At 40.1% G+C, this 24,593-nt stretch overlaps 1 protein-coding gene across 1 annotated transcript in view; it reads right to left on the bottom strand.

Moving 5' to 3' along the window:
• Positions 1-24,593, bottom strand: part of LOC149222745 (uncharacterized) — a 170,396-nt gene that overhangs the window by 3,209 nt on the left and 142,594 nt on the right. Inside the window, exon 7 of the mRNA XM_089383145.1 lies at positions 9,446-9,606. Coding sequence (XP_089239271.1) covers positions 9,446-9,606 — 161 coding nt within the window. The remainder of the gene's footprint in view (positions 1-9,445; positions 9,607-24,593) is intronic.

The following is a 24,593-nucleotide window of genomic DNA, read 5'->3' as shown; positions in this document are numbered from 1 at the left end:
GCATAATACAAGGTGTTTAAGAAGGTAAAAATAAAAAGAAAAAAGGGGTTTTGAAGTACAAAGTTCAAAGAAACTTGAAAATATATACCTAAAAACAAGTCTTTAGTTAGAATTTTTTTTATAAATTATCAACAAAGCAAAATGGAGTCCAATTCGAACAAAGAAACTATGGATTCCATACATAACTCTACATTTTGGTCCAGATGTCCATTTTTTCGAACAAAAGATCAGTATTCATCAATTTTCAAAAATCACAATACTTTGTCCAAAATGTCAAAGATTGTTTACTTTGGAAGAATATCAAGGTAATACCCATACACAAATTAAAAGATTAAAAAAAGAAATCGCAAAAATTCCACAAAAGAACGAAGCAAAAAGAAGTATAAATACTTTGTCCAAAATGTCAAAGATTGTTTACTTTGGAAGAATATCAAGGTAATACCCATACACAAATTAAAAGATTAAAAAAAGAAATCGCAAAACTTCAACAAAAGAACGAAGCATCAGAAAAGAAGTATAAAGATCTTGTAGATTGGTTTTATGAAGATCAAGAAGTCTAAAGATACAAGGAAAAAATTAAAAGAAGAAAAAGAATGTCTCAAGAAGAAATTCAACAAGAATCTATCCGAGAGAGAAAAAGAAAATTTGCACTTAAAAGCCCTGAATCAAAGGTTATTAGAACAAATCAAGTGTTTAAAAGATGAGAAGCTTGAATACCAAAATAAAGTTGACTCAGAAAATGAAGAACTCTTACGTCTCAGAAACCATAATCAAAGTCTACTCACTCAAATTAAGAAACTTAAGGATGATAAGAAATCATTGAAAAACAAATTAGAAGAACTTTTCACGAAAGAAGTATCGAAGTCTTCAGTCCAAGTCGAAGAAAAGGGAACAAACATAGATCCTATTAATCTCACAGTTCAGACAAATCCAAATCCAATTGAAGTGAAGACATACTCAGAGGTTGCAGTTCAAACAATGGAAATTCCAAGTGATGATTTAGTAACTGTTGATTTGTGGTACATTGGATGTGCTCTAGCCACGAAATTTGGTGGAGAGGTTGGGGCACATGAGATCTCCAATGCCCAGAAAGGGTTTGGGCAGATTCTAAACAGTTCAGGAGATATTAAAATAATTAATATTTTTAATGGAGTCCCTAAGTCTAAACTTAGGGAAATTAAAATATTAATGTGGATTAATATAAAACTGTGTTATAATGGTCCAAAAGACATGGATCAAGCCAGATCTAATCTTAGCTGTTGATTAGGGACTTAATCTCGATCATTGATATGTCAACGAGAAAAGTATAAGAGGAGACTTGAGGGTCACTTGGAGAGCACACCAGATGATCAGTCATTCTATTCTATAAAGTGGGGTTTGCTAAGAGAGAAAAAATTAGTGATCGGATTTGCAGTTGAGGGGCATTGAGTACAGAGAGACAAAGAGGCAGAGATAGTGCCGGGAGATCAGCACAGGAGCCAGAAAGAGTGACGGAGTAGCAGCCAGCGCTCACGCAGTGCCATGCAGAGGTAGCCAAGAGCTGCGCAATGCTTCAAAGAGGCCAGCATTGCTGACGTAGAGGGCCAGAAGGTTGACGCGGGCCCTCCTGAGGTTGATGCAGGACCATTCAGGTGACGCATGGCCAGCGCTGGGAAGAGAGAGGCTGACGCAGTCCACAAAGGCAGACGTTGGGGTTTCTGGAGCAGATTGGAGCTGAGGAGGCTGGAAGGTTTATCCGAGGTTTCAACCGGGACATTTGTCTCAGACTGAGAGGTACTACTGCCAAGGAAACTCTCTATTGGGTAAGCCGGATTTCGCACCCAGATTGTACTCTGAAATTGCTTAATAAGAATCCCCTCAGATAGTTTCATTGGTTTTCCCGCATTGGGTTTTTTCGGGGACATTGGTCCAAAAATAATGGTGTCATTTTGTGTACTTGTTTTTGTTTCCTTCAGTTGATGATTTATAATATGTTGAGCATGCACTAGTGTTTATTTTCAGTATTTACATTGTAAATAACTTGTTAAGTAACAGAACAAGTAGGTAGGAATAAATCAGTAAAGTGCATGGAGGGTTTCTAACTGGTAGACTTAGAAACTTCAACATGGTATCAGAGCGTGGTTGCAGATCACAAGAGAACTGAGGACATCAGCCGAGCGGAGCAATAGCAGCAGAAAACAGTTGTCCCGAGTGACAGAAGTTGTTTCTAGCAGAGCAGCAACAAGGGAAGGGTGACGCAGTGCCTGCATCATCAAGGGTGAGCCAGGAAGAGGCAGCGCAGAGGCTAAGGGAGGCAAAGGGAGACTCACACAAAGCCACGCAGAAGCTAGGAGGGCTAATGCAGTTGGCTGAGGAGGCCAGGTTGCTGGTGTCGAGATTGCGCAGAGCCTAAGAGCTCTCACCTTCAGGTTGTTGGGGTTTAGGAGGCTGTGGGAAAGTTGCAGAGTGGAGCTAGTGAGGTACTGTAGTCAGAACAGTACCTGACAGGGCAAGGCCAAGAGGAGGGAGTTGCTACCGAGGGTTTCTAGCCGAGAAATCCGGATCAGTGGTGCGGTTGCACAGACAATTAGAGTAGGGGGCATCTCGACATCGGCAAAAGGATTTTGAGGAGGGAAATCGAGAATCAAAGGGAGTCACATCGAGAACTTCCAGGAGGAAGTAGAAGAGCATCATGGCACTACACGGAGTAAGAGACCAGGATAGGCTGTACAGAGCGTCAAACTTCGCAGTCTGGAAGGCCAGAATCTTATCCGTACTCGACAGAAATCATGTCAAGCACTTCGCCTTGAAGACGATAGTTATCCCAGTCGACCCAGCTAAGAACGACAAGTACGAGGAGGCAATGGCGAGGGCCAAGAGCATCATCCTTGACTGGGTCAAGGACCATGTAGTACCACACATTGCCGAGAAGGAAACAGAAAATGAGATGTAGGAGGTGTTAGCGCTTGGAATTCACCTAGGCTGAGATAGACAAACTCTCAAAGCTACATCAAACCATTTCACCTCGTAGCTAGCCCTACGAGGTATGAGAAGGCTCTCTCGGGTCAGATTTGATAGATCTTTCAATATGATTAGGCTGACCAATTAAGAATAAAGATTTTAGGCTAGTAAATTGATAGGGGGGTTGATTTAATGATTTTTGGGGTTTTTGGTGGCAATTGGAGGGAGTGCAATTCAGGGTGCGGGGATTGAGCACAGTTTTTGCAGGGGGATCTTTGGGGCAAGGTAGGAGTGAGCGCTGATGCCTTAATCTGAGATGGATGATCAAGGATGATAGAGGAGGAGCTAAAGAGGGCAAACAACCATTTTGAATCCTCTCTAGACAGTAGAAAACATAAATATTGAACAAACTAAAAAGCTGAGCATGTCAAAGCATGAATTCAAACTTTACCACTTCATCTGTCCAATTAGAAGCAAAAGAGAGATGTGGAATACATAAACAAACTTACAAGAACATGTAGAGAACACACCATCAACACATCAATCCACAAGAATCCACAATGATGTCTGCAAAACCCTGGCCTTCCTTTTCCTTAAATTGCAGAGATAGATGTACAATATACAATAAAGCTTTCTCCCACAAGAGTCCAACCATGAAAATGAGAAGGAGAGAGCATAATATAGACCATCTAACTCCTTTCCCCACCTCTAGGGGTCGAGCTCAGCTTCCTAGGAGCAGTTTGAACTAATTCTAAACTAAGCACTAGATAATAGGCAGTCCAACAACTTGCCTCTATTACTTAGCTAACTCATCCATGCATTAATTTTTCACTTTTTACATCATGGAAGCTTCTAGAAGGGTAAAGAGAGATAAAATCTATCAAAGTGCCATGAATATATTACATTTATCCATCAATTACATGCCTAAATAATCAACCCAAGTGAAAACTGTGCTTAGCTGGCCGAACTGGTCAAAAACTGGCAAATTTTGCTTGACTGGTCGCACCTCTGGCTTGACTAGTCGCACCTTTTGGCAGCGCTGTTTGAGGGCCTTCCCGGAGTCCAAATCAAGTGCAGGATAGCTCGTTGGAAAGGTCTGGAAGTCTACTTTCCAACCCAACCGGAATTTCTGAATTTGGAGTTGATTTGACCCCTAAAAAATCAAATCTCCCAAGACTGCTTTCTGCAACTCAAAAAAGGGGCAGAAAGTCAAAATTTGGTTGTATTTTGAGCTTTTGGCTGCCCAAATCTTCACAAAATTTGAAACCCTTCCATAGGCAAGTGTACTTTTACAAGAAAAATCCAACCATGTAGAGTTTTCCCCGTTCTGAGCTGTATCGACGACTCGTCTCGTACGGGGTGAGACGAGTCGAGTGGCCAAAACCTGTAAAATTCCAAAAAAATGCCTCAAAATCCTCAAAATTTCTTGGTTTTGCTGCTAGAAGAAGGCTAGTCAGTATCATGGTGAGTAAGAGAGGCCTCAGCCAAGATACGGAGTGGGTTGGTCTTCTTCTTCCTTTTGGGAGCCTCGGTCAACCTCCTTTGAAACATTTTCATCTTCGCCTTGCAAACATGCATCCTAGCCCAATTAACCTGTGATGACCGCCCTTTCCACCCTTATGAGGCCTCCTCTGTACCTCAACCTCTGTAGATGATGAATGGTCATCACCTTGCTCATAAGTCTCAGTATCTGGCATGGTTTTGGAACCAGATGAGCAAGCTGAAAGGTAAATAGAACTGCTGCCTCTGCCTGCAAAATGCTGAGAAGTATGTTGTTTTCAAGGGGAAAAATCATAAGGGAACTGTTAGGGGAGGGATTTTTAATAAGGAATGGGAAATAAAAACAGGGATTTTTAGGGAAAATTCACAAAATGTAACACATACCATCTTATCATTTTTAAGAAATCATTTGCAACGAAACCATGTATGATAGGGACCAAGGGAAAGAACATATATGACAGGGGGTATGGGGCAGCATTATCCATTTGATTTTTATCCTTTAATGAAGCAAACTCTGCTATCTGGACGGGATTCATATGCATTTAGTGATAAGGGAAAGAGAGCTTCACTTGTATTTTTATCAAAAGGAGATTTGACAACTTCAAGGGAATGATAAAAAAGGGAAAACAGAGTTTATTTTGGGCAGCACAGCAACACGATTTTATAGACCAAAAACACAGCAATATGTCCATTATGAATATATACACAGCTGCAATCTTTGATTTTTCTTTTTATAAATTTCATAACAACAGCTTGCCTCTTTTTTATACCCAATAATATCTTTGTTTTTCATATTTGGGTCATTTTGGCATTTTATTTTTATTTTTCTTTTCATATCAATTTTTATATATATATATATATATTTTTTATATTCTTTTTGTTTTATTTTCTTGCTGCAGGTCCATGTAATTTGCTTGTTGTGGGGAAGGAGAAGGGCAATTTAGGGTTTGTGGGAACATGAAGGATATTAGGGTTTAGCAAAGAAATTTGGGAAGGGAAAGATTTTGAAGGAATATGGGATGGAAACCTTGTATTTCTGGCAAACGATATAAATGAAATAATAAGATAAACATGCAGTAACATTTGTGAATTTAATTGCCAAGGGAACAAGGATGGGATAAGAGGGATTTTTACCTTGAAAAACAAACAAAACCCTAGCAGATTTGCCTACATTGACAACATTTAAATTCACCATTTATCTTGCAAATTTTTGAAGAAGAAAACCATGAGACATGTCATCATTCACTTATTCCTTGTTATCACAGATGAATTTGGAGCTTACCTGGTCGATTTAGCAATTTGGGAGGGCGATTTGGGTGATTTGGCACGTTTCTTGGCAAACCCAACTCGACTAGTCGCACCCCTCTGACTCGTCGCTCCAGTTCAAAAATTACACTGTGAGAGCAGCTCTGACTCGTCGCACCTGCCCAACTAGTCGCACCTCCAACTCAACTAGTCGCTCCTCCAGAAATGACTAAAATCGCAGCCAAATCGCCTTTCTTTGCTTCTCTTTGTGTCTTGCAAGTTTGTCAATGCATAATGAGGCCATGAAGAGGGCTTTTTGGTCTTTATAGGTCCACATTTAAAAAAATTAAAACATCAAACCCACTTTCAAATGTTGCATGTTTTGGCATTTAATTTAACACTATTTTTTAAGTTGCACTTTGCCTGAAATTGATTTTTTTGAGTGTTTTCACTTGGTTCTTTTTGCAGGTTGATTCTCTGATGGATTCTGAGGAAGAAACCAAGGTTGTTGCCGGCATTCTGAAGATTTTTGAAAATTTCCTTTATTGTTGCCATTTTCACATGACCTTGGGTTTAAAAACAGAGTTTTTAAAACCAAGGTATTAATGAGCTGTAGCTGATGAAAAATATCAAGGAACATGGTTACATACCTCCTTCTGGCTTGCTGGGGACTATTAGACTTTTGACTCATGACCTTGCAGTGATTTTGACCAAAACCCTAGACCTAGACTTGGGATTTCAAGACAAAAAAGAAACAAGTGTGACACAAGTTTATTCAAATGATATGACCTGATTCCAGCAAAGCCAAGAAGGGAACAAGACCAGCTCCTCCATTCAGTGTTATGGCATGCCTAGTGGGATGCAAAACTGACACTGATGAGACACCTATAAATGCATATGCAAAGAGTTATTGATCACTGATGGAGGGCTCAAGACCGACACTAACAGGAGGCCCTAAAGAAATTGTACCAGCATACTTCTGTGCAGAGAAGAATGTTACTAGAAAATCAGTTGAGGTCATATCAGATGAAGAAGGGAGAACTGATTGACACCTTCCTCGGAGGACTAAATGAGATCCAAGATCAGTTGACTGCCATAGAAGCCACACCAGATCAGGAATTGATGGTGACGACAGCCCTGAATGCAGTCTCAAAAGACTGGGAGGTATTTGTCTAGAGTATACTGGGCAGATGGACACTTCCACCTTGGGATGAGATGTGGGTGGCTCTTCGCCAAGAAGAGATCAGACGGTAGTCAAAGGCGGGAAGCAGCAGTAAGGGGATCAGAGTCATGGATACCTCTCATATGTCTAGAGGCACCACTGTCCACTAACCAAATGTCATTGTGATCTGCAATAGTGCATATAAAGGCAAAAAAGAAAAAGTAATCCATATCATTTGTACTTTCATTCCTGGATCTCTTCTGATTTGGATGCTCATCATCATCAATGTTTGTTGTTGAAGCATGCTGCTTGCCCTTCCTCTTCATATCATTTTTCCTTCAGGACACTTGTTTTTATAGTGACCAAACTTGTGACAACCAAAACACTGAATCTTTGACATATCCTTCTTTTCCCGATCCTAAACGGGAGCATGTCTTCTACTTGCATTTCTTTTATGAAATTTTCCAGAATTCCTTTTTCCTTTAGCATTCTTCATATGAGTTGCAAATGCTTGGGACTCACCATCTTGAGGTCTCTGAATCTTCCCCTTTGATACTACCCTAGACTCCTCTTGATACAAATGAATCCCATGAATCTGGAAACCCATTAAGCGTCACAGCTACGAGTTCTGATTCATCAATATTTTCTCCAGTGACATTGAGTTCATCTCTCAACTAAGAGATCCTCATGAAGTAGGAAGCCATGGTATCTAATCTAGACATCTGAATATCACGAAGTTGATTCCTCAAAGCCATCTTCTGACCAATGTTGTTGACTGCATACAGCCCTACTAGGGCATCATATATTTGCTTTGAAGTCTTCAGCCCAGCAACAAATGGAATCAAATGATCTTTGATGGATTCAACAAGAATCCTCTTGGCCTTAGTTTCAATCTTCTTGTGCTTGGCCTTTCCCTCATCATCCTGAGGTTCAGTAATCTTTCCTTCCACATATTCCATGACATCATTCTCTTCAAGAATGAGATCCATTCTGGTCTTCCAAGCCCTAAAATTTGTTGCACCTTCCAGCCTATCTTCAGGCTTGATAGAGGGAGCCATCTGGTCAAAGATATGGTCACAGATTAAATTGCAGAATAGATGTCTTCAAGGAGTGATCTCAGTCGCCTTTCTTCACCAAAGCTCTAGTACCATGGTGATTTTCTAGTGCTCATTAGACAAGCACAATTTTCTGCAATTGATAATTTGTTAATTACTTTAATGATATATGATATTACTTTATTAGCACATTCCAGACTATCATTAAGCAATTACACTTCAGAAAATTCAATTGTAAATGCAATAGAAACAGTAAAGATCACAGTAGAAAAGCCATGCACAATAGACACCAAAATTTTGCCCTGGGAAACCCAAACTCGGGAGAAAACCCAGCAATCTTTTCTAGGAGAAATTGTTCAGTTCAGCAAAAGTACAATCTGATATTTTCAAGTCAAACTTGGTCAACCCAGACCAAAAATCCAGCACAGGTCAAACCTGGTCAAACAGGCCAAAATTCAGCCTTCTGCAACTACCCAGAACTTCTGTCAACCTGAGTCAAACAGGCTGAAATTCGGCCTCCTACAACTTCGCAGAAACTTGGTCAAACTCTGCCCTGAAATACTCAGTCAATTCTGATCAACGTTGGTCAAAACTCGGCTGCTCAGAAATTCGGCTCCTTGGAAATCTTCGACCTCTTCCCCAGACTGCTTCTCACATGTGAAAGAGAGAGAACGTGTGAGTGGTGAGTGAGTTATCAAACGAGAAGTTTAAGTGTCTATTTATAGTGATTTTAGAGTGCCCAAGTGGCACGCCGTTTCTGCTGGGCCGACCTGAACTTTTGGAGCCAACTTGAGCAATTTAAATTCAAATTTAATTTTAATTTTCCCTCCTTTTAAATTTCTTTCATGGGCTGACTTGTGTAGCTGGGGAATACCTCCCGCAGCTACCCAAAAATCAACACAAATGACAAAATCTGATCAGAAGAACTCTCTGATACATTATGTATAGTATCCAACTGTGGGGCATCCAAATATGTTGAAAACTTCAAAATAGCTAATAAACTGTCTGGTATGTTGTAGCACTGTCTCTATGAAGGTGAATTGCAGTCACAAGTCAATATTCTTGATTATCAAAGGACACAACCTTGGTTTCCCAAAGCTTTGCTTCAGAGGACACAACCTTAGTTTTGCCAAGCTTATAGCTTTAAACGACACAACCTTTGGTTCCTCATGCTTGTTAATGTAGATTTCAAACAGTGGATCAACCCAAATGTTAGAATGAATGTTCAAATATTCCCAGGGTGTCCAAGGGGAGCAAACTACAATAGTAGAATATTAGAACTTACCAAAATGCCCTTTATAATGTAGAATAAATATTAACTCCATAAGAAGATCATGAAAGACTCATTTCAAAGCCTTGAAATTTGTAAATATATAGTGAACTCTCATGTATTGATATCTGACTTATTAATGGCCATGCATATGAGGAAATTGTCTATACTCTTATTGAGGAAATTGTCTATACTCTTATTAATAGCCATGCCAAATCTTGAGAAAGGAGAATCAAAGTTGCCGGTACGAATAAAATGGAAAAGAAAACTTACCAGCAGGTTCAAAGAAGTTAGCACGCATTGGTGGCCTGTTTGAATTGATAATGATACGAGTCCTCCAAACATGTAAAGAGCCATCTTTAGAGAGTGTAATGAGAAATTGCCTCAAAGAATGCCATGCAACTGCAACAATAGGATTTGAGCTAACATGGGTACTGCATTTTCAGAAACAAGAAACTAATTTAAGATTAATGATGAATATTATTGAATCATAGTTGTTCCCCTTATTTACTGTGATAAATTTGAAAATATGACACGAAAGTTTTCAGGGCATTTCTAACGTCAAGAAACTTTCAATCCCACATGGGTGCTGCATTTTCAGAAACAAGAAACTAATTTAAGATTAATGATGAAGATTGAATCATAGCTCTTCCCCTTATTTACTGTGATAAATTTGAAAGCATAAGACAAGAAAGTTTTCAGAGCTGTTCTAACTTTGAGAAACTTTCAATCACTGTACATGACAAAGGATTTCACTCAAACAACATGACCTTAAAATAAATAAACTTATCAAAGAAACCAGGAATCTCATAAAAAACTGATGGGTGCTGCAAAGAACTCCCCACGATTAGTTCAAGCAGGAAATCTTTGAAGTCTTACAACATTTACAAAAATTTCTTACAGGACATATTTTATGGTCTAAAACCACACCATGATTTGCAATTATTAAAAAACAATGTTAACATTTTTAAAGTATATATCATGAATCCAATGGCTCTGATAACTTTAACTATCAAACTTAGATATCAATTAATCAAAGTGACTTATAAAGCTCAATTATGAGAATGGAAAACTGATCCCAACTAAAATACTTTCTATTTGTGGTATTTCTTATTTCATGTTCAGGAATAAGCACCATTGCAAATATTTTAAAAATAGAAACTCGACGAGGGTCACAACTCAGATTGAAGAGGAACAGGCTGATAAACCTGTTTACTAGAAAAATCAATAACCATGAAAAATTTAGGAAATACACACACACACATATATATATATATATCAATTGGCTCTACCCTAGGTGGTTGAGAAGAGTGTTACCCTCCCCACCTAGGATCAATTCCCACAAGTTACAACCAACATGTAGAGCTCTTAATGAGAATATTGTTGTATCAGCCTTGAGCACTGAAGAATCCAGTTTACCAAGATACCATCCTTGACACAAGGGAAAGTGCCCAGTAGGTTTAACCAGGATATAATATATATATATATATATATACAATAATGGTTTTATTTCATATTTGATGTCTCATGTCATATATATATATATATATATATATATATATATATAGATATGACATTAGACAACATTGTGTGTGTATAGGATGAGAGGACCATGGGCTGACTGACCACACCTTATGCTTCCGCTCTCGGCCCATATGACCTGACATTAGCATGCCATGTGGCAACCTCTAGGTGGTGCCACATGTCACTAGATTTGGCCTACTTGGCTATATGAAAACTCCAAAAATGACTGCCACATGTCACTTGTACAGAGCATTCCACGTTATCCGTTGACGTCACCTGTGCAGATTGCCACACTGTCCACTTCTCATCTGCTCCACATGTCTGCTATGTCAACCTTGTATGCCATTTGTCTACAAATTGTCCTCTTCTCATTGGGTCACGTCATTTGCCAAGCAACGTCACTGAGCCACTTCACCCATCGGGTTTCGGAAGGTCGTTAAACCCGGCACTAGTTCGCTGCGCGATATCGCTCTTCACTGTCGGATCAAGTCTTCAGCATTCATTGGATCTCATCAGATGCCAGCTGCATGTGAAATCCCATGCTTGTTGGTGTCTGATGTCAGACCCTGACAATTGATCCAACTCTTCCAACAAAGTCGAATCACATCAGGTGCACAAGCCTGCTTTAACTCCCACGCTAATCATTAGCCAATGGTCGTCAATCTGAAAGGTATTGGAGCGATCACCATTAGGCGGGGCCCCCTGCCAGCTCGTGGTTTAACCCAGGTTTAATAGTTTGTGGAACCTTGAAGCACGAAACCCATGCCAATCTTTAAATAGTTATAACCCCTCAATCCTTTGCATTTTTTTAGGCTAAAATATACCATTGGAAAGGTCCTTTTGAAGAATCTCTAACCATACACTTTTCAGAGGCCCAAAAGCTAATCTACTGAGGCAGAAATGCCTTCAAAGCTATAATCCCTATCCCTAAACTTAGTTGAGCAACAACATCCATTAATACTCTTACCAAGGTTCCAACTCCATCTGAGCAAACTCAACTACAACATTACAACCAGCGCCCCCTTAGCTTGATACTCTTTGACGTCAATGACAACCATCTTGCAACCTACTCAACATCCAGTTGGAACACTACAAATATGAAGAACAACAAGAAATTTAAATTTTTTTTAAATGAATGTAAAATCGATTAGCTTGTCTATGGAGTGAATTAAAATTAAATTTAATGTTAAATTTAGATGTTTTTTTGCCATAGAAGGGCCCCACTCCCTTTTTGGGCACTTGAGTGGGCCCACAAAAGCTAAACCACCCATGTATTTGCATGGAAACGTCACCATTTTTACGAGATTGAACATCTCTGCAGTAATGTCCTAAGAAAAAACTCAAGCACCCATGCAACCAGCAATACCTCTCCATCTCAGTCCACAACTAACATGAAGTTCCAACAGCATATAGATGCAAAAAAGGTAAGTGACAAGAATTCCCCAACATCTCCAAAAGAGATACATACAAATGGAGGAAGCATGTGCATGGGAAGGAGAGGTGTCCAACTCTACACTACAAATGGCATTGGTGAACTTACCACCTTGTACTTGCATGGTGGAGTTTGGAGGTTGGCACATGCTCTTTTGGATTGTTCCACATATCTCATGTATTGAAGACTTAGAATACAACACCACTTATGGTTACAATAAGTGGTCCTATGATCAACTTTCGCCTTTTTACCCTCCTCACCCCATATCACCTCATATCTCCCCACTTGCTCCTCAAGTAAGCCATTCAAATGGTCCTGCATTATAATGTTACTTTATCATATTATATAATGTATGTTTAGTCTAACGTAGCAAAAAACCTCATAACCTAACTGGTGAACATTGAAGTAAGATTTCCAAAATTGTCACACATAGTCTCTTGTGTGATCTTGTCCTTGTGATTTTCATTAGGGACCTAATAACTCCAACATTTATGTAAAAATTACACATAATGAAGCACTTGATAAAAAGTCCAATTGAACTAACCTCTAACCAAATTGATCAACTATTTGCATTGAAGATATGTACAACTAGGGTAGTAAACCAAGGTATTACACAACGAAACTAGGTTGTCTCTTATAGATATTATTGTTACTTTCTAACTGGAAATCAAAAGAATTTTGGAAAGGATAGACATGGTTAGGTCTACCAACCCTATTGCACTTATGTTAACCTATGTTTCGATGGATATAGTTGCAACACTGCACCATGAATTGGTTCTAGCCACTATGTTCTTAGCTTTTGCTTGGATAGGTACTAAGCTCTTGGTCACTTGTGGTTTTCCATATTTTCTAAAAGGTAATGCTCTTCGAGATACAAAAAGGTCCCAACCCGTGCAAAACTAGACTACAATGAGTTACAAGGAAGCAGAAGGTTCTTCCACGCCTCTCATTTATTCACCCTTCTAAAGAAGACACTATTAAGTAAGCTTGGGTAGAAGTTGAATAAGAACGTTGGAGTAGACATCATCTGTGAGAAAAGGCCTCTCTAATGTATAAGGCATTGCACTGCTAACTAGGATATCAGAAGAATATCTATAAAGATCAACCTCCCTCTAATCTCATAATATATAGATGATCTAAAGATAAGTGTTCTTTTATAGCTAACTCTAGCAAAGTCCACAAATACATTTTGCTTTGGAAAGATGAATATTTCTCTCATTCCTCTACTCCTATAAGCACACTCAAACTTGGCTAAGCGGAAGGTGAAACACATTACAGAAAATATAGCACCTAGTGCAAAACCTCATTAGGTGACCTAGACAACGTACAACAAGTGTTACCACTATAACCTTAGCAATTACTACCCTCTCTCAATGAAGTATACAATCCAACATAAGGGAGTCTTCCCTAGTAAAACTTAGGGATCAAGAAACCCAAGGATCTTAAGCTAAATGTTAATTTTCACAGTGTTCTATGTTGATATAATTACTATAAAACAATTTCTTCAATTCCAATCACCCCAACAACAGTAAAGCATATAAATAGAACAATAAAAAATAAATGCATAATATAAGATAGCCAAGCATAATGAGAGAGAGGTTTAGTCAAAGACCAAGGAAAAACCCCACAATGGGGAAAACCCTTTGATCAAATTCTTCTTCTATTAGTCAATCAATGTTCAGTGTGAGATGCATAGTCCAAATAGTACATCCAACAATTAGTCAAAGATCAAAGCCTTGACTTCCAAATCACCAATCAATGATGAGAGATAAAGTCAAATCTGGTCAAAGTACCAGTATGCAATTTTCGGCCCTGTGGAACTATAGTCAACAACCAACCCTAACCAATCAAAGTCAACAGTCAAAATAGCTCAAAAGTATTCGGTCAACCTAGCAATGAATGTGGCCTTCCTTAGTCAAATCCATTCAAAACAGTGGCAAGGTCTTGGTTAAAGGAGAGAGAAAATCTATGAACAGATCTGCAGTCAAACCCTAGTCAACCCTGTGGTCAACCTCAGTGAACATGCCCAAAAATCTTGGTCAATAGCTTAGTCAATGCGACCTCCCAAAATAGAAGAGATTTTGGTCAAACCAAGTCAAGATAAGCCCAAGTCAAACAGAGTCAACGCTCTCCCAAAATAGAAAGCCAATTCGGCCAGATCAGAAAACCTTCTTCTCCTTCACACGTGTGAAGTTACTCTTGCAATTTCAGAGATGTACAAACCATTTGATGTGATGTGTGATGTGTGATAAATGATCTCCAAGTGAGGTCAACAATGGCCTATTTATATGAGGTTGAGGAGGGCTAATTTCAGTGTTTCACACATGTGGGGCCGACTTGTCAAACTCAAAGAAGCAATTTTCCTTTGACCATTTTGAAAATTTCTTTGATGAAGAGAGGTTCCTCCTTGGGGTTGTTGGGCATCTCCTTGGGGAAGTGAAGCCTGTAGATGCCAAATTTAACATCCCCTCTTAGCTAGGGAGGAATTTCCTATTGCACCATAAGTCTCATCCCAAATGTACATGTCTCAACACAGAAGAGGCTCATCTCATCTGATCTCGCCTTATCTCAGCTAAACAATTGATCCACACGACAATAAGGGAGATCGGTTTACCACAACCATGTCCACGGCAGTCATAAATGACCTTCGTAAATATCACACACCCTATGTCCACTAATTGACCCTCTCCAACTTGATCCTCAGTGATCAAGTGGTAGAACACCTGCATCCAATACTTAGGGGAGATCAATTTACCAAAACCAAATCCATCACAAGCACATCCACCCTTGCTAAAGATCACACACACCTAAGCCTACTCTCCCATGTGACCAAGATGGGAGGTAATCCCAACAAGCTTAACTAATTCCATGGCTAGTCATAAAGACTAGGAGCTTGAGCATAGCTTGGTGTTCTCGATCAGCAATGTTCCTTATTGGGCAGGGATACATTCTCCTGCAACCCAAGTTGTTCTCTGAAGAATAGGAACTTCGCTTTCAGCAACGGCTTGGTGAGAATGTTTGCTACTTGCTCATCAGTTGAGATGTGTTGGAGCCTCATTGCTCCTCTCAATACCATGTTTCTGATGAAGCGATACTTGATCTTGATGTGATTGGACCTGTCATGGAATATTGGATTCTCTGAAAGTCCAATCCCAATTTGGTTGTCATAGTATATCATGGTCATATCAAGCACCTCCTCAAATAGCTCTACAAAGAGATTTCACACCAATATTGTCTCACAACTAGCCATACAACTGCAATGTACTCTGCCTCCGCGATACGGAGAGCAACAAATTTTTGCTTCCTGCTCACCGAGGAAATTATGGCAGACCCCAAACTAAAACAACAATATGATGTGCTCTTCTTGTCAGTAACACTCCCAACCCAACCTGTATCTGTATAACCATGTAGTCTCAACTCATCGTCGAAGGTGTATCTAAGTCCATAGTTGATCATCCCATGTAGATATCTCAGCACATGTTTTAAGGCCACCCAGTGAGCATGCAAGGGATCCACCATAAACCGACTCAAGGTGTTGACAGCAAAACATATGTTTGGTCTTGTGTTGACCAAAGACATCAAGGCCCCAATAAGTTGTTGATACAAGGATGGATCCGCTAGATCCGGTCCCACAACTTCACCACATAACTTCTTGAAGTTTGCCTCCATCGGTGTGGCCACAGATTTGAAATTCACCATCCCAAATATCTCCAAATGTTAGACAACATATTTTGCCTGGCTAACGAAGATCTCATCAGGTCTCTACAACACCTCTAAGCCCAGGAAATAGTGCATCAACCCAAGATCTTTCATCTCAAACTCAGAGGAAAGTTCCTTCTTACACTAGATGATCAGAGGCTCTCCCCTTGCCAAGAATAATTCGTCAACATGTAAAACCAAAATCAAATCCATACCTTGGACAACCTTGAAGTAGAGGTTCGGATCAACACTGCTTCTTGTGAATCCCAGCTTCATCAGGTATCCATCGATCCGAGCATACCAAGCCCTTGGGGCTTGCTTCAATCCATAGAGGGCCTTATTTAATCTACAAACATGAGTCTCCCTGTCATGCTCCTTAAATTCCTGAGATTATTCCACGTACACCTCTTCCTTAAGTATGCCATGAAGAAAGGCAGTGTTCACATCCATTTAATGAAGACTCCAACCCCAATTAGCAGCAAGAGCAATGATGAACCTAATGATAGTGTATTGGGCAACTGGTGCAAACATCTCGTCATAATGCTCTCCCTTCTTTTGAGAGAATCCCATGGATCTTGCCTTGAATTTCTCAATGCTACCATCAGTTGCATGTTTGATTTTGTATAGCCACTTGGAAGTCACAACAAACTTCCCTTCAAGTCTCGGAACCACCTCCCATACATCATTCTTCATGATGGACTCATATTCCTCAACAATGGCATCTTTCCAAACTTATTCCTTCATGGCTTCTTCATAGCTACAAGGTTCAGACTATATGATGTCACTCATCAATGTTGCATATCCTGATATCGACAAGGTTGCTTGCTTTCTTTGAAGGAGCCTCTTGGGGCCATATGTCTCTCTACATCATGTAATGTATCACGAAGCCACAAGGGTCTCTTCCTAGAGGAAGGATCACATGGAGGAGGATCTAAAGGATCCATGGGTGCCATGGGCTCATCTGCAAGATCAGGCTTGGGCATGGATGGCTCAGCATCTACATCCATAGCATCATCCCATCTCTCAGAGCTAGTAGGAATAGGAGAGTCCCTTACTTTCCCAAGGGTAGCGTCCTCATCGAATGTCACATCTCGACTAAACTCAATATTCCTTTGACTTGCACATATACCTTGTAAGCTTTAGAATTTTCACAATAACCAACAAATGTACTTGAAGCCTCGAGCTTTGACCTCTTCTCCTTTGGTACATGAAAGTAGACAGGGCAGCCAAAGATTCTCAAATGTCCAACTTCCGATTTCACACATGTAAACACTTCTTCAAGAGTCTTGTTTTCCAAGGCATGATGAGGACTCCTGTTTTGGACATATACAGTAGTATTTGTAGCTTTTCCCCACAAAAACATAGGAAGATTTTGATCATGAAGCATGGCTCTAGCTGCTTCTATGATAGTCCTGTTCTTCCTCTCAACAACTCCATTTTGTCGAGGGTTGTATGGAACAATGACCTCCCACTTAATCCCTGCTTCTCTACAGAAGTCTTTGAACACATTTGAAGTATATTCTTCTCCATTGTTTGTACTCAGGATCTTAATTTTCTTCCCTGTTTGATTTTCCAATAGAACCTTGAAGTCATTGAACACATCGAAAACATGATCCTTGGTATTTAAGTAGAAGATCCAAGATTTACGAGAACAGTCATTAATAAATATCGTATAGTATAAATATCCTCCAAGATATTTCACTGGCATGGGCCCACAAAGATCAAAATGAATGAGATGAAGAGTTTCCTTGGATCTATTGTTGTTAGAAGGGAATAGTCCCTTGATATCCTTCCCACTGGAACATCCTTGACATACTCCTTCATGATCAACCTGCATCCTAGGTATCCCTATAACCATCCTGCTCACAATTGGCAAAGCTTTATAATGAAGGTGAGCAAATCTCCAATGCCAAAGTTCACACTAATTAGTAGCGTCATGGACCAATGCTTGAATTGGTCGTCCACAATGTAATGTTCCTAAGTAGAAATATAAGTGATATCCTAAACAAACAAACAGTGCAACAGCATAAAATTAAAACATGCATTATACATCCATGGAAACACTGTAAATCTAGAACTGTTGAGCCATATATTATAAAATCTGAGAGCAATGGGTACAATATAAATGAAGTGGTGCACCTGGGCTTGTCTCAAGGACAAGCTAGACTAAACCCATGTGATGGAATAGCTGAGATGGTGGTCGTTCAGTTGTTGCACCACTTGCACTGCGTTGTCCTAGCAAATTGTTGATTTGCTGACTTCGACCTGCTGGAATGTGCCCAAAAACCACCCAGAAAATTATATCCTTTCAGCCTTAGACTCCTTGGACAAAACCCGGAAGGGAATTTCTCTGATTTTGACTTTGGATTTTCGACCTCCTTAGAGCCTCTCCCCAGCTACTACAGCCAAATTCGACTTGCAGGAAACAACCTACAAATCCCTCTAAAAATACCCCTAGAACGTTGGGTTCACCTGTATTGACTAACTCCTTGCTCCCCAGATGACCCTTGGTCCAGATGACTACTCTCCCAGAACCACGACTTTGCTGCTACAGTGGCATTTGCGTAGCACTTCTGTCCAGAACTTCCACTGACTGTTGCACTGGTCTAGCTGGCTGCTACTCCAACGAAATTTCCTTTTCTATGTTGTCTCCTCAATTCCCGACTCTCCCAGCAAGTTGTGAATCCTTTTGCTGGTCTATTCCCAACTATCCCAGCAAGCTGTGAATCCCCCTTGCTGATTTCCAACTCCTCTTGCGTGTTACTATGGCTGCCCAGGAATACGCAATTTCCTCTCTGCGTTGATGGCTGAAGTGTGTGAATGTACCGAACTCTCTAAAAAATCTTGTGTAACAGCCTCCCTAGGGCGGGCACGGATGGTCCCCCGAAGTAGAGGTTGAATCTTCCCTACGGAAGACTCGTGGCTAAACAGTCGGTAGACTCGCTAAGCAGCAAAGCGTACAAAGGTAAGTTTATTTGTCAAATGATCAGAATGCTGGAAAATGAGAGCTCCATCCTCTTTTATCACCTTGGGCCCCCTTAGCCTCTTGTGGGCCCCTCCTTCCACTAGCTCGAATTCCCTCCAATGTATTCCTTGGCCAAGTTCAAATTATGCATGTGGTGACCCCCACCTTCCACTAATTGCCAAAAATAAATCGATTGCCTATAGTTCCTAAGTTTCTGCGTGTGAGGTCCTCCTCCTAAACCAAAAATGCTACCAAAATTGTGTTGTTGCATCCCGTAACTAATTCATCTGAGAAGGGACATGACACACAAACTCTGTAAAGGCCTTCATCTCGAGCACCAAGTGTGAAGGTTGACCTCATGTTAGATCCCCTTGGCCAAGAAAGGACCTTTCCATTGATGAATGCAACTCTAAATCCCTTGTCTCCATGGCAGAGATGGAGACAAGATTCTTCTTCGTGGTTGGCACATATAGCATGTCATGTAGATGAATGGTTTGACCAGAATTCAAACCAAAAGTAGTAGAGCTAGACACTTTGACATCATGAGAAGAGTTATCCCCAAGTAAAATTTTCAAATTGGTCTCCTTCTCAAACAAATTTGAGGAGACTTAATGATACCCAGTAAAATGTCTAGATGCCCCACTATCCACCAACCAGATATCAATGCTATCGGAAGAAGAGCCACAAAGCACAACAACAAGAACATATTCAAATTGAGAATCAACAACATTATTAGCATACCTTGTATTTCTGGTGCTCTTTTGAGGGTGTTGGGGCTCTTCAGCACTTACATGTGCAGCAATATCCAGTCAGTATGTGCAGAAGTTGTTGTTGTAGCCATTATAGTTGTTGTTTCTAGGCCTTTGAGCATTTCTTCTATCAGGGCAATCTCGAGAAGTATTGGATTCTTGAAGAGTCCATTCTATTATTGTTTAATGGAGGGGTTGGCTTCTTTGGCTTCCCTTTAAAAGATTTTCCTTTTCCTATCCCTTTTCCTTTTCCTTTCTTGACATTGGCTGCAAAAGTTGTAGGTTCTCCTTCTCCATCTTGTCTCTGGATTCTCCCTCTAGAAATGAGCCTAGATTCTTCTTGAGTGCACAACCCCAAGAGTTCATCAAATGATGGTATCACCTTCCTGCAACTAATGCTAGTAATGAAAGTCTCCAAAGACATTGGGAGCCCACCAAGTGTCATTTGCACAAGCTCCTTATCGGATACAATTTCTCCAATGGAAAGAAGTTGATCCCTTACCTAGGAGATCCTAATGAAGGTAGGTTGTAATAGATTCTGACTTAGACAACTTGATATCACGGAGTTGACTCTTTAATGAAATGACTTAGGTAAGATTGTTGACCTCATACATTGCAATCAATATGTCATATATTTCCTCTGATTTTTCATCTTGGACACATAAGTAATGATATGATCTCTAAGAGAGTCAATAATAATTTTCTTGGCCTTGATATCACCTTTCTTGTACTTGGACTTGACATTGGCATTGGCTTTCTCTGAAGGTTCAACTATTTGGCCCTGCACATATTCCATCACATCATTCTCACCCAGTGTAATATCCAATCTAGTCCTCCAAGCTGCAAAGTTAGAGGCATCATTCAGATTCTCCTCAATCTTGAAATAGGAAGTAGACATCTTGCCCAAAAACTTGAACACCAATCTGCAAAAGAGTGTCTCCAAAGGGTGCTCTTTGGTCTCCTTAGCCTAGTCTTCACCTAAACTTTGATACCATGTTAATTTTCACAATGTTCTACACTAGTATAATCACTTTAAAACAGTCTCTTCAATTCTAATCACCCCAACAACAGTGAAGCAATTACAGATAGAACAGTGAACAATACATGTACAATAGAAGATAGCCAAGCACAATGAGACACAGAGAATTGGTCAACGACCAAGAAAAAACCCCACAAGGATGAAAACACTTTGATCAAATTCTTCTTCTAATAGTCAATCAATGTTCAGCATGAGATACATAGTCCAAATAGTACATCCAACAATTAGTCAAAGGTCAAAGCCTTGATTTCCAAATCACCAATTCAAAAATCAATCCATGATGAGAGATAAAGTCAAATCTGCTTAAAGTACCAGTCTACAATTTTTGGCCCTGTGAAAGTATAGTCAACTGCAGTCAACAACCAACCCTAACCAATCAAAGTCAATAGTCAAAACAGCTCAAAAGAATCTGGCCAACCAAACAATGAATGCGACCTTCCTTCCTCAGTTAAATCTAGTCAAAATAGTGGCAATATCTCAGTCAAAGGAGAGAGAAAATCTTCGAACAAATATGCAGTCAATCCTACAGTCAACCTCAATCAACATGCCTAGAAAATCTCAGCCAATACCTCAGTTAATGTGGCCTCCAAAAACAAAACAGAATTAGGTCAAATCAAGTCAAGATAAGCCCAAGTCAAACAGAGTCAATGTTGGTCAATGTTCTCCCAAAATATAAAGTCAACTTGGCCAGATCAAAAAGCCTTCTTTTCCTTCGCACGTGTAAAGTTACTCCTGCAATTTCAAAGATGTACGAATCATTTGATATGATGTGTGATGTGTGATGGATGGTCTCCAAGTGAGGTCAACGATGGCCTATTTATATGAGGTTGAGGAGGGCTAATTTCACACATGAGGGCACTGTTACCACTCAATCTAGCAAGGTCCTAGGAGAGGTTCTTATAGAGCAACTACTAGGTCAAGGGGCAACAATGGAGCACTAGCACACTATCACTTCCACTAAAGCTCCCTTCTCTTTACGAACTTTCATCGATGGGAGGAGTCCCAGTATAAGGGAAATCACTAAGAATGATAGATCAATGATAGAGAGATAGTGATTCCAAGAGCCTACTCAAAGGAGAGACTCAAATGATAGGGATTACTTGCTTAAGAAGCAAGATGTATGGCTCTCCAAGAAGGGCTAAAGGAAACCTAGACCTAGGGATTAGGATATCTCTTGATAAGGGATATCCTAGACCTAAGAATCCTAAGAGAATAGGACTCTTTAAATGATCCTTGTAAAGTTAGAGTGACCAAGTTGCATGAACACAAAGAAACCCGAGAGGACTCAAACAATGTCAAGAGTTTAAGGTGAAACTTCAAACAAAAGGTATTAACCAAGTAAGGGAGAAAAAAAAGGATCAAAGAGATGAGATTTGGCTTGAATTTTCAATGCAATGATCCTCGATGAAGCTACTAACCAGTGAAACCTAGGATCAAGAACAGAGTTGGAGCTAGGGCTTGGAACAATTCCAAATATAGCCATGGGATTGATCTCAAAAGTTGTGGAGGCCTAGAGGACACCCCAAAGCAACTATGGACCAACTCGCTCACAAAACGGATGGCTGCAATGGATTTTGTGTGATGCCCTAGGAGACAATGTTTTAAACTCCGACTCGGCCGAGGGTCGACTCTGACTCCGACTCGGTATTGACTCGGCCGGCTCGATTTCAATGACTCGGTTGTTGTAAAAAATACATTAAATATTTATTTTTTTTATAAAAAAACATAATTTTAAAGATTTTCATTCATGTTTCCAAACACACAGCATTATAATATAGATGGAAGACAACATATGATCAAAGTAGGCTCATGAATATATCCATTATATCAAAATGGCACCCAGTGCACTGTCCAATGGCAATACATACATGATCAAAGATTCAAAACAAAAAACACATAACCAAGGAGGCTAGAAATGGCCTCTACAACAAAAGTAAACTGTGACCAGACTCCAGTACTACTAGCTAGTAGCTACTGCCAGAGGAGCCAAGATCATGTCGATCAATCTCTAGATCATCATCAGAGTCAGACAGGGGGCCCCATGGCTCCTCATCATCATCATCATCTCCAACTGCAACTGTAGAAGTGGTAGCACTAGCAAGCTGTGCAGTAGATGCAAGCTGAGATAGAGAAGATATGCGGTTGCGCTTCTATCGTGGCTGAGCAGAGGAAGCACCTGCAACTGGAGTCCTTGCTGGCTGTGAGGCTGAGGCTGGTAGTACAGGTGGATCGGGATCTGCATTCAACTGAACATCATGTTCGAGTGATGCCTCTGTATCTAAATCAAAATCAAGATCCTCATCAGGATCAAACTCTGCTGGATGACTCTCCACTACCCAATCTGATGTTGGATCAATGTCTTCCAACACAATGGGATCTGAATCAGGGCTTTTGTTCAGCAATTGGTTTCGTCTGAGCCAGAGGTTGTATTGGACATAGACTAGATCATTTAACCGTTTTTTATCCAAACAGTTTCTCTTCTTTGTGTGAATCCTCTCAAAGACAGACCAATTGCGCTCACACCCAGTAGCACTACAAGTTTGACTCAAAATACGAATTGCAAACTTCTGCAATTCAGGACAATGGCCACCAAAAGCCTCCCACCATTGTGCTGCAAAAAACATAAGAGTGTAATGAGTTAGCTCAACAAAATTACAAATTATATCCAACTTTCAAATTATAAACGATTTAACAAAATTTAAAAAAAAAAAGTAAAACTATTAAGAATTTGAAAATTGAAATTTTTGTTTACCTGGCTCATCTGCTTCTCTTGCAATCTTTGCTAGGTTCTTCCCAAAGGTACCCGAGGCATTGCTGAAGGTCGTGACCTGTCGGTGTATCTCCAGCTGATCAGACTCCAATGGGATCATGCGATCAATGCAGTCAATTAGTCCATCTCTAACCTCCCCCCTCAAAGCTCCTGACTCCTTAGCTTTATAATGATACCGTGGGTTCAAAAAATACCCAACTGCATGTATAGGGCGATGGAGTTGATTGTTCCATCTTTCATCAATGATTGCCCAAATGGGCCCATACTTAGCCACTCTATCCCTGTATGCCCTCTTTATTTGCTCCTTTGCTTGATCCATAGCCTCATAAATGAAGCCCATAGCCAATCTTTCCCCATCCACCAACTGCAACACCTTAACCAGTGGCTCAGCAAACTTCACAATCTTTGCTGCCTTTCTCCAAAAAGTTTCTTCATTAACTTTCTTTTTCAATTCTTTGCCTTCCAGTTTGTGAGACCAATTGCTTTGATTCCATTCATCACTAGAAAACATCTTTTGCAAGTTTCTATTTTGGGAAAGCATAGATTGCAATGTCAAAAAATGAGTAGCAAATCTAGTGATGGCAGGCCTAATAATATCCCTGCCCCCAGTGTGTTTCCTCATGAGGCTCAAAATCCATGAATGATTGTAGATAAATTTTGTTATGCTTTTGGCATGATCTACAGTGTTTTTGACCCAATCTATTTTTCCAATATCCTCAAGCAAGAGGTCTATGCAATGTGTAGCACATGGGGTCGAAAAGATGGTCTTGTGTTTTTCCTCTAATAGTTTACCAGCAAGAACATAGTTAGAGGCATTATCTGTGATGACTTGAACAACATTAGCCACCCCCACCTCCTCAACAACCTCATCCAATAGCTGAAACAACAATTCCCCATCTTTTATCTTATCAGATGCATCAACTAATTTTAAAAACATGGTTCCCCGTGGGCAGAAGATAAGAAAGCTTATAATGGTACGGTTTCTTTGATCAGTCCATCCATCTGACATGATGGTACATCCTGTTCTTGCCCATGTGTCCTTGAAATCTTTCAAATACTCACTAATGGAGGCAATTTCTTTCTACAAACGATACCCCCTTAGCTCATGCATAGTAGGGCCTTTGAAGCCTTTTCCAGCAACAAGTATGGCATCAAACATAGGCTCATAATATGGTGAACGGGAAGCATTGAAGCAGATATCAGCATCATACCATCATCTAGCTATGTAATCACAAGCAGTCTC

This window comes from Pinus tabuliformis, chromosome Q, assembly GCF_031772625.1.
Source record: "Pinus tabuliformis cultivar Carrire ecotype Pingquan chromosome Q, CPIR1, whole genome shotgun sequence".
In the NCBI taxonomy this organism is placed as follows: Eukaryota; Viridiplantae; Streptophyta; class Pinopsida; order Pinales; family Pinaceae; genus Pinus; species Pinus tabuliformis.
This window is presented reverse-complemented; position numbering and strand designations above follow the sequence as displayed.